The sequence below is a fragment of the Zeus faber genome (genome assembly GCF_960531495.2).
Source record: "Zeus faber genome assembly, chromosome: 14".
Taxonomy (NCBI): Eukaryota; Metazoa; Chordata; class Actinopteri; order Zeiformes; family Zeidae; genus Zeus; species Zeus faber.
Genome location: NC_137200.1, coordinates 16,995,532 through 17,005,993, shown reverse-complemented (window position 1 = coordinate 17,005,993; position 10,462 = coordinate 16,995,532). Strand labels below are relative to the sequence as shown.

Genomic DNA, 10,462 nt, shown 5'->3' with positions numbered 1-10,462 from the left:
AATCACACGCCTCAAACAGGAAGTGTCACGATAACGCTGGCCTCGATGCGACACGCGTGTATGAGTGTCATCCCCCCACTAAGCTACCGTAAAACATTATGCCTTCAGGAAACATTATAGTTTTTATTAGAAGCTGACTCATTCTTAAATATATATGTTATATATACTGTCACGCTGTGTGTGTTTCTTTAAATGTGGTGAGAGACGGGGGAGTGGGGGTTTCAGGTTTATTAGGGGGTTGTTCTTGGCTTCATTTGATTGGTGAGGTGTCCAGGTAATAGTTAATTATTGGAAATTGCGCAAGGGTCGAGGGGGCGGGGGTGGAAAAAGGAAACAAGGAAGTGGTCGGAGGGTAGAGGAGACGGGGATACGGCCAAACAAAGTTGGTTATTTAGTTCTCACTGGACACCACAACCCCCGCGGTTAGTTGGACACCTCGCCTCGTCGTTGGACACCTCCAACTAACTAAGACTGTTCAGCCTCCCACAACGATATGGTCTGCTTCTCCTTCATTGTGTCCATCTGGTTCAGACAGATGAGCGTCACAATACTTTATATTTTATTGCGATCAGTAAAAAAAAAAAAAAAAAAAAGGTTTTTTATTCAAATAAGGTCATATGGTCAGTGAGATATTAAGGACTTCAGAGTCTACAACCAGCATTGTTTGACTGGTTCAAAAAAAATTTTTTTTATATATTTGACATTTTGAAGAACGATCTATCTCAGCAGGAACATGAAACCACATCTGAAACCACATCTATGACTCACCTCATTGCAAAATCAGCCTCTTCAAGCTTCATGTGAGGGGCATGGGACTATTTTAGTAAGAGACTATCATCATGACAACTGTGGCCATCTCAAGCTGTTTGCTCCTGTTTACTCTCATAACAGGTATTTGTAACTTCAAAATATATGTACACCCATTTTGTAGCAATAGCAGTCGTTTCTTTTTGTGTTAATAAGTACTGCCTCCTTTAAAATGCTTTTAGAATCATTATTATAACAAATAATAATAATAATAATAATAATAATAATAATAAATATAGTTGCAGGCAGCAATACACGGGTCCAGTTTAGTTGTGTTAGGTAGTTATTAATGTGCAATGATTCTGTGAAATGTAGCACGAGGATTTATATGGCTTGTTCATGATGTTACACAGTGTGTGTTTTCTTAATGTTATGCGAGTAATCTTCAATTTTCGGTGAATTTGTAAAGTTCTTTCAATAACATATATACATATATATGGATATATAATTTCCTGATACAAATTTAGATGTGAATCAAACTTGGACAGCAACACATTTGAAACGTTCCTGCTGTTTGGTCAAAGAAGTGGGAAACAGTTTGCTTCATTGGTTTCATCTCTAATAATGCTGCAGAGTTGTTCCTTTCTGCTGGTGCTACGGACAACATCTCATGAAAGTGCTGCTCAATTACTTCCTGTACAATATCAACTGCTTGGAAAGATTATAAACATTCCATCTTGTTGTTTATCACATGTTTCATCAATGTTTTCCTCTTCTGAACCTAAATTTGCATTTTCAATATTATCAATGCACCTAGATTAATTATTGTTGTTTGTGGTTTTCGGATCTTCTTCAATTTTGGAAAGAGGATTATTCCATGTTGTGTCTCCCGGGCATAAATTTTGGCGTATTTATAAAGGTTTGCATATTTACGGAGATTATAATAGTAGTCGGAAGTTTTTCCTGAATTACATATGAATTATGTTTTCAATGAGTTTCATTTCCATGGAATACGAAAATCGTTGTGGGTAATTACCATTATACGGCGTAAATTTTTCCGACGCCTCGCTGGATCTTGAACACATCACTCACTTCGACTTGATGTAGCCACAATTTTTTTTGGACTACTGTTTTTTGTATTTTTCATTAATCCTGGAAAGTAACAGGGATCACCAAGATAAAATATAAATCGAACAGATCTACTGACATCTACCAGATAAGAAGCTATATAAAAACACACATGAATCGATAGTGTGGTAACTTCTAACAAGTACAGAGTGACGGAGTCTACACTGCACACTGGACACCGTCCAACTGGACATTCTCAATCGGAATCTGTACATTTATAGTAGATACTATGATGACGACATAAAGCGCCTTACTCTAAATCTCATCTCGTTCATTTTGTTTACGAATGTCAGCATGTCAGTTTGCGAAGAGCAGCTGAATATTCGGGGTCAAAGTTGTTTGGTTTTTCACTTATACCCACTCTACGTATATGTGGATCGATGTGGATGAAATTTAAACCACGACATGCTTGTGACATACTGGTTTGAATGACACCTCAACTGTGTTTGAAGCTTATGTCATTGTTGTTTACCGGATACCTTTAGCCGGGTCGGACATATTATTTTGTGTTGAATGCATTAGACCTTAGTGTCTGTGCTACAGATCAAAATTGGGTGGTTTCACTAATATCTGCTCCGTATATGGATCGTATCGTATTTGGATGAAACTTCAACCACAAGATGTTGTGTGTGTGTGTGTGTGTGTGTGTGTGTGTGTGTGTGTGTGTGTGTGTGTGTGTGTGTGTGTGTGTGTGTGTGTGTGTGTGTGTGTGTGTGTGTGTGACATACTGGTTCAAACAAGGTCAACGTCAACCATAACATAACATGGTCATAGCCCTGTTCACAGCTTCTGCTGTTGTTCCTTTTGTGACAGAAATTAAAGGGTCGCTTAAATTTGCAGTTTGTCAGTCAGTGGTTTTAAATTAAGAGGCAGACAGACGCTGGTTTTTACTTGTACAAGGGTCGGGTCAGAGATGTGCTAAGGAGCAGCTCTCTGAGGCGAACAATTTGTTTTCAGGGAGTCAGAGAATATATAGTCAGTTTGGCGTCACAGATTTATACGTGTTCAAGATAAGGTAAACTCTTGACACACCAAGGAGAGTGAGGTGTTGTTCTTGCTCTGGGGAGGTCGAAAAGATGATAGCGTACAGACTATACTCCCATTTGGACAATTTGGAAAACCATGGGAAAATAAAGATATGTGACTGAGGATATATAAGGTTGTGTTCTTCATTATGTGTGTGCATATATCTTTATGTGATTACATAGATTTAGATATGTTGTTACACTTTCAAATAGTTTTGGATTTCAAAATTCAGAGAATTTTCCTACATCCATATCGATAGGGATCCATCCCCTATGTTATAATAACAATAACAATAATAATGTAAGTGAGGCTACTTCTAATCAATTTAAGATTCCTCTAGATCTAAAGATCATAAAAGTGCAAGATAATTGAGGGGGGATGATAGTGTAGATTGATCTGATAACATCAGCATTGAAATGCAATTGGTGCTTGTTATTTATTTATGTAAACATTGTGTTTATGGGTTTTTCAAATCTTCGATACTCTGTATGAATCCAATGTTGGTTTATGCTGCATTGCTGCTTGGACGGCAACTCAAGGGCAATGATTAAGGTCTTAGGTCTGCCTAGTTAATACGCTCCAAAATCAAAATCTCATTCAGAAACAGACAAGCAAAAAACACATTTGGATAGGAAATGGAGTGGTATAGAAATAAGATACGACTTTAAGGGAGATGTAGTAGTAGTTTACTTTAACTACTTTTAGTACTGTAAAAGGTAATTGCTAAAGCATTTACAGCACATCCTTGAATTCAATAAGGTGTTGAATTTGCAAAAGGGATTAATAATAATAAGTGTTCAAAATTCCAAAAAGTTGCCTATGTATCGCAGCAAAAACAGAAAAAAATTCATTGGAATAGGGCTTGGGAATATGGATTAATTAAGTAAGTAGTAATCATAGTATGCATCAAGTGCACTACAACAAAAGTACATTATTACAATGTTATATATATATATATATATATATATATATATATATATATATACATATAATCTACTCATAAATACAGAAAAGATCTCAGATCTCAAATAATTCAATTTAGGTTCATCAGAGTGGCTGTATGGTCATGGAAAGTATTCCATCAGACCAAAAATCTACGTTTTTAGAAAAAATACCTCAATTCCCTCAAATCACATGTCTCTATTGTTATTGATTTGGGGTCATATCTCATATTATATCTCACTCCCCCCCCCCCCCCTTTTTTTCTCACTGTTCCGACTTCTCCAGTCACCGAATGCGCCCACCGCAAAGTCGTCGGAACCACCGGCCAGAATGTCACTCTGTTGTGTAAATATGAAGTCAAGTCACACAACACGGTGCCGATATGCTGGGGGAGAGGAATTCTGCCAAACATGGGCTGCGGCGAACAAATCGTCTCCACCGATGGAGTTAGAGAAGACTCAAAAAAGTCTGACAGGTACCGCCTGCTGGGAAGACTGGATGACGGGGATGTTTCCTTGACAATAGTCGAGGTCAGCGAAACGGACTCTGGGGTCTATGGATGCAGAGTTGCATGGAGAGGGTTGTTCAACGACGACAAACACTACATTGAATTAACGGTTGAAAAAGGTAAGACATCATGTGGTGTGATGGTTGCAGTTCACAGTTATTGGAAGACACTAGGCCCCATGAGAGGGAAGGAAAACCTGATAAAAGTGATAGTAAATATGAAAAACAAAGTCCTCCTCTTTTTCTCCATTCACACAATATTGGCCGCGGCAATTGTTTTGGGGGTGTGACTATAACCCACTTCACATGGAATGTTACAAGAACAAACTGTTCAAGTCCATTCATTTTTATGGAGGGTCGGATTCCGGGCGTGAAAAACCCTGACTCGCTGCGGTGTGGAATATCCACGTCCCATTGAGGCCCCCGGGATGCATTTTCCACTACCGGAAGTGAAGTCGTTTTTTCGTGGGGTTTTTTGTTTGTTTGTTTGTTTTGTTTTTAATTGTGCTTGAAAATAAGTATTAACGTTAACATTAGATGTCACTATATTCACTTTCAATTCATCTAACTGAATTGCGTGCTTGTTGTGTTTTTGGGGGTTTTTTCGCAACCTTCTTTACTCTCATTCAGGAACATGGTAAACGTCCAGCTGAGCAAACTACTCGCTATCGTACTCTAAAATGCAAAATTTTGACGCAGTTCATCCTCATTCAGCCTTAACAGTGTATTGTACAGTGGGATGCAGCAGTACACGGTATATCAGCAAACCGCTCGGTACGCCGCCTATGGTTCAATACCCACACGTGAACCGTGGTATTACAGTGTCACAGAGGAACTCCACCGGACACGATGGCGAATTCCATGGAAACACAATTGAAATGTGTTTTACTGTATATCTACATTTTATATTGCATTTATGTCTTCATTCTACCAGAGTCTTAGAGCTGCTGTCGGATTTGTTTACTGATCAAGACTCGTTTTAAGTACAGAGAACAAACATATATTATAACTCTCTCGCTTCCACTCGCCCTAGTGTTGGGTCGTTCACGAACAAGCCGGTTCTTTTGAACGGCTCTTTTATAGGAACGAAGGGAATCGAGTCTCGTTGATGAGCTGCGCTTTTCTTCTTTTGCTGCGCTATTTGTTTAGGTCGCTGTCTCCTCATACTGTAATATACTGTTTCAAAGTGTTTTATTTGTCAAGTGTACAGTACAACACAAGGTCACTCGGTACAATGAATTTCTTGGGGCATGACAGGCAACAACTACATACATCTTTTTCTTCTTAAATATAATGATACCCAAACCGTAGCTTCACCCTGGCCCAAAAACCATGATACATAGTGAACCGTGGGCCCACTGTACCGTTGCTTCCCTAATTTAAGCAGATATTATTATTATTCAAGTGATATTTATGATTATATATATATATATTTTTTTTTTTAATTATATAATGATATGATATTTAATTATTTGTTTTCTCGTGCTATGTGTTTATTTATGACTTGATAACCTTTCACCTCATGATCATTTAATTTAGCCACGGAGTCAACAACATCTCGGACACTGGATCATTTCAACTCCACCGCACAGAGCACATCCTATCATACACAAGGTATACATTTTAAGAATGTACATCAGTACATCTAACGTCTTTTGATTGGGTAAAATATCATTCTATAATGCGTAACATCTGTCATGTCATAACGTATCAAATCATTTTCTTATTATTTACCAGCTTTCATTTTACTCATGCAAATCTGATAATAGAGTAACAGTAATATAGAACATTTTCTGGTTTGGCTGATTTTGATATTAAATAAAGGTTTAAAAAAAATAAAGCTATATAGATTGAATGAGATACATGCTTTAAATAATGCGTGTTGGGTCTTTTCAATAAAAGAAATAATACATTGAACAGAAGACTGCATTAGCTACGACTGAACTTATTATACATTCATTATTGTCCTGAACTGAAGTGAAGTGTTATCTTATTTTGTACTCTTATCTTATATTGTTATTTTGTAAACCACATCAGAATGTCAGAAATTTGCGATTATTTCCGAGCCAACTCCTTCCAACTCTTCCGCCTGCAGGTCAACTGAACTCCACAGAATTCTGGAACTCCTCCCAGTCAGACTCAAACCAAGCTGCAGAGGTAAGCGACATCAGCCCTCAGCACCCGGCCCAGGTCCCAAAGACCCCATGAGGATCCCAAACTTTGGCACTGCTTAACAATAGCGCAGCCCTCCAATTGTTAGGATTATGGCTAATTTCACATGCTGGTTTGATAATTTAACACTTGAAACATGCTTGTGTCCCAGATTTTATTTATGCACCTTATAATTTGAGAAATTTGAGATATATATGGTATGGTGTGGAACTCAACATATCTTTATAGGACCAAAAAAAACAGTGAAATGCCTATTATATGTACAGTGTATAAATGTAGTGGTTTTAAATCCAAGTTGTAAATATGAGAATGGTGTGGAGTGATGGAAAAATTGCCGTGCGTGTGGTTGTGTGTGTGTGTGTGTGTGTGTGTGTGTGTGTGTGTGTGTGTGTGTGTGTGTGTGTGTGTGTGTGTGTGTGTGTGTGTGTGTGTGTGTGTGTGTGTGTGTGTGTGTGTTTTACACATTCACAGGGTAGCAGCAGTTTACCCGAGGTACTGGTGTGTGTTCTGTTTGTGATCGTGGCTTTAGCCTCGGTGGCGGGAGCTGTGTTCATCGGTAAGTCAAAACTGTACTGAGATGAGATGAGGTAAGATCAGACAGGAGAGGAGTTATTTTGAATATCTTTTCAATGCATACACAAAAAAATATGTGAAACTGTATATATTCTCGAGTTGTCAAATTCAACCGTATCCATTCTACTTCATTGTGCATATTGAATCCTGTACAGTGCCGATTTTTTGTGAAAGCAGTTGTAATTATTTTCCTGTCTCTCTGCAGCAAGGAGATGGATGATATCTAAGAAGCCATTCCACATGTAAGTATCTAGTGATGAAAGTGTTTTGCTTCCCCTTTCTGGCAGCGGCTAGTTCTGCAGGAGCTGAACTAGAATGGAGAAGTAAGACAACTCCTTCCCTCCACAAGTCTGGGGGTCCACCTTGGGCAAGTGATAGAAACCCCATTAGCCCCCCTGGCTTGGGTCACAGGCCGGGCAAGAGGACTGGCGACCCTTGCCTGTACCTAGCCTCGAATGGACACTAGTCCCGAGTTGGTGTCGGCTAATCCCGCACCCTCGCTTCGCATCGCCATCGCATCGCTTCCCCTGTGAAGTTGGTAAGAACTGGCCAAACTCCTGGGTCCACGGCAATAAAGTGATTTTCTCCCATTTTCCCACGTACAAGTTTTCTCTGGCCTTCCACGTCAGAATCAGAATGATTTCATTTCGCCACCTGCACGTATTTGCATAAAAAAAAGCTTGACATTATGAGGAAAAAATATCGAAATAAAAAAATTATATATATATATGAATATTTCTTTTTTTAATATTTATTTTAAAATATTATTTAAATTAATTCCACTGTAACAAATCTCAATTGCCCAATTATTAATTTGATTGTTGATAACTGAATTTAATACGATTACTTATTTAAATGTATTAAAATGTTTATCATAAAAATAATTATATAGAATAAAAAGTCTAGTAAAAATAAGAATACAATAGAAATTAAATAAAAATTGCCAAATAAACACAAGTAGCCGGAAAATACAAAACAGAAATAGTCAAATATATAGAGAATGTACAGAATATACAAATGTGATTCTGAGCACAGGATGAGTTATTGGTACACAATGAATATTTACATTGTCTGTGCAGTTCCACACACAAACTTGTGAGCCCTCTGGTGTGACTTGTCCATGACATGATTGGGGGACTTAGAACATTTCTATAAAAAATATACATAATTCAAATTTTCATCTAAAATCATATGCATTATTTCCCAACATCTGTAATTGGAAAAACAAAAAAACCCATCTACATTTCTCAATAGTTTGGACTTTGTGGCATGCAACCATATGACTTTCATGAAGAGAATTTTATTTTTTTTTTTATCCGAGAACCAGCCCATACGCCAGCTACCCGTATACTTTGAGTGTATTAATACCGAAACCGCCTGAGTCATATCTGACAAGACAGACTGACATTAGCGAGAGAAAGCAAAACAATTAAGGAAAACGTGCGTAAATGAATGAATCCATCTTATTCAGCCTCAAAGCCCAAAAGCTTTAAAACTGAGTACGTTTTTCCATCCGTCCCATTCGCGATATATAATAGACACTTCATTCATAACAAGAAAAAAGGTCAAAACACATCATAGTGACACATAGGTTTTGAGGAGCGATGTCATTTTTATTTACTTCAACGATAATCCGTTTTTATATTCATTTAGCTTTAATATAAACGTGTGGGACTTAGATGGTAGTTATTTTTAAATCCACTGTTTAATAATACTTAGTGGTAAATAACTTTGTGATGTTTGTAGCACCTTATTTTTGCACAATCTACCTGCGACTCCTGGTTTCTGATGGCTGTGCCTGGTGTCCCTCACATTCTCTCCCTGGAGATCCTTAATCCTAAGGAGACTTAGTACATCTGGTTAAATGAGGGTATGATAAAATAGCGGCTACACTCAACGTGAATTTTGAACAGCGGATCCTCTCAGAAGCTGCAGACCGTGATGTTCCCTCCATGAGTAAGGGTGGCGATCTGATCAGAATGTGATGCATGTTGGTTGCTGCGGTTCGGTGAAATGAAACACACGCTGCGTTGCTCATGGTGGAAATGTTCCACTGTAAATGTCACTTATCTATAGCAAGGAGAGGCAGAGAACACCCTCGACATGACGCAGGCTTTCTTCTTGTGGTGCGTGTATGGGTCGGTTTGAGCAGCCACACCTGATGCTCATTGGTTGGGCTAACAAGCAGTAGGTGTGAAACCCTGTCCACACACACACTCAGGAGAGGAGCCTGTGTCATAACATGTTCAATCTGCTCCTGGCGAATTGCAGCTAGCCTCCTCTCTGCAATAAACTGTTGTTAACAACCCCCCGTGGTCTGCGTCTCTCTTCCGGAGGGCCCTGAAAACGCCACTTGGGTGAGGTGTGGTGGCAAAACTGCCACACTTCCGTCTTTCATTATTACAGCGGCTTTCATAGACCTTTGTCGATATGTATCACCACCAATAAGAATCTCAAACAAATCAAAAAACTTTGCCCCATCTTGTCCCCTTCTTTCAGCCCTCCGGAGCTGGTGGGCTCAATGCCGTTCAGGGCTTCAGGGTCCAGCCTCGGGCTCCACAACAGAGAGCTGGCCGTGGAGAACATCTATCAGATGGACTAAGTCAGCGTGTACGAGCGCAGTCCCTGAGATGTCGGCTGGAACCAACACCACAGAGCTTCAAGTTCCCACAGGAGACTCCATCAAATTGTCTTTTTAGCCGACCAAAAGTCACTCATATTCAACAACGGACACATAATAAGCAGGGAACCCTAGACTACACCGCGTCCAAAGACCCACCTCACAACTCAGACTGTTGATTGTATTCTGTGCATTTGGAAATGCAGTCAGCTCCATTTCATTTTGCATGAAACAGTGCCATCGACTCAGTCAGACGTATTAAAGAACAATGTGCATTTCCAGCATTACATTTGCTACTGCCTTGAATAACAACAAAACTGCAGACTTGTGTGTAATTACACACACATTGTAATATAAATGAAATCAAATCAATGTCCATGCCCTGAACACTGATTAAATGCAGTCTTCATTGCATATTGAAATCCAAGACAAATCACCCGAGAGCAATGTCCTTTCACTTCCCCTGTGTAGCAGAAGGAAGTGAAATAGTAGGTGATGTTGTTGCTCTAGAAAAGCCCTTTGCTTTCTCCAAAAGAATCACAGCAACAGAGTGAAACTTAACAATCAAAACAATAAACAATGTGTCATAGATTTGTAATATGTTTTGTAAAGCCATGTGTAAGTGTATATGGAATTACTAACAGCTTTTTCTTTTACTTAATTGATTGTCAAATTTATGTATTTCAATATAATAACAATATACTGTATATATACCGTATAAATTATCTCTCTCTCTATATATATACA

The 10,462-nt window shown here is 38.7% G+C and overlaps 1 protein-coding gene across 1 annotated transcript; it reads left to right on the top strand.

Annotated features, from left to right (window-relative positions):
• The first annotated feature begins 841 nt into the window (after positions 1-841).
• Positions 842-10,436, top strand: havcr1 (hepatitis A virus cellular receptor 1). Its single transcript, XM_080014050.1, has 7 exons — positions 842-891; positions 4,129-4,470; positions 5,890-5,964; positions 6,446-6,507; positions 6,994-7,078; positions 7,301-7,337; positions 9,595-10,436. Exons 2-7 carry the CDS (start codon positions 4,254-4,256, stop codon positions 9,695-9,697), a joined length of 579 nt encoding a protein of 192 aa, XP_079870176.1. The 5' UTR covers positions 842-891; positions 4,129-4,253; the 3' UTR covers positions 9,698-10,436.
• Positions 10,437-10,462: the final 26 nt, after the last annotated feature.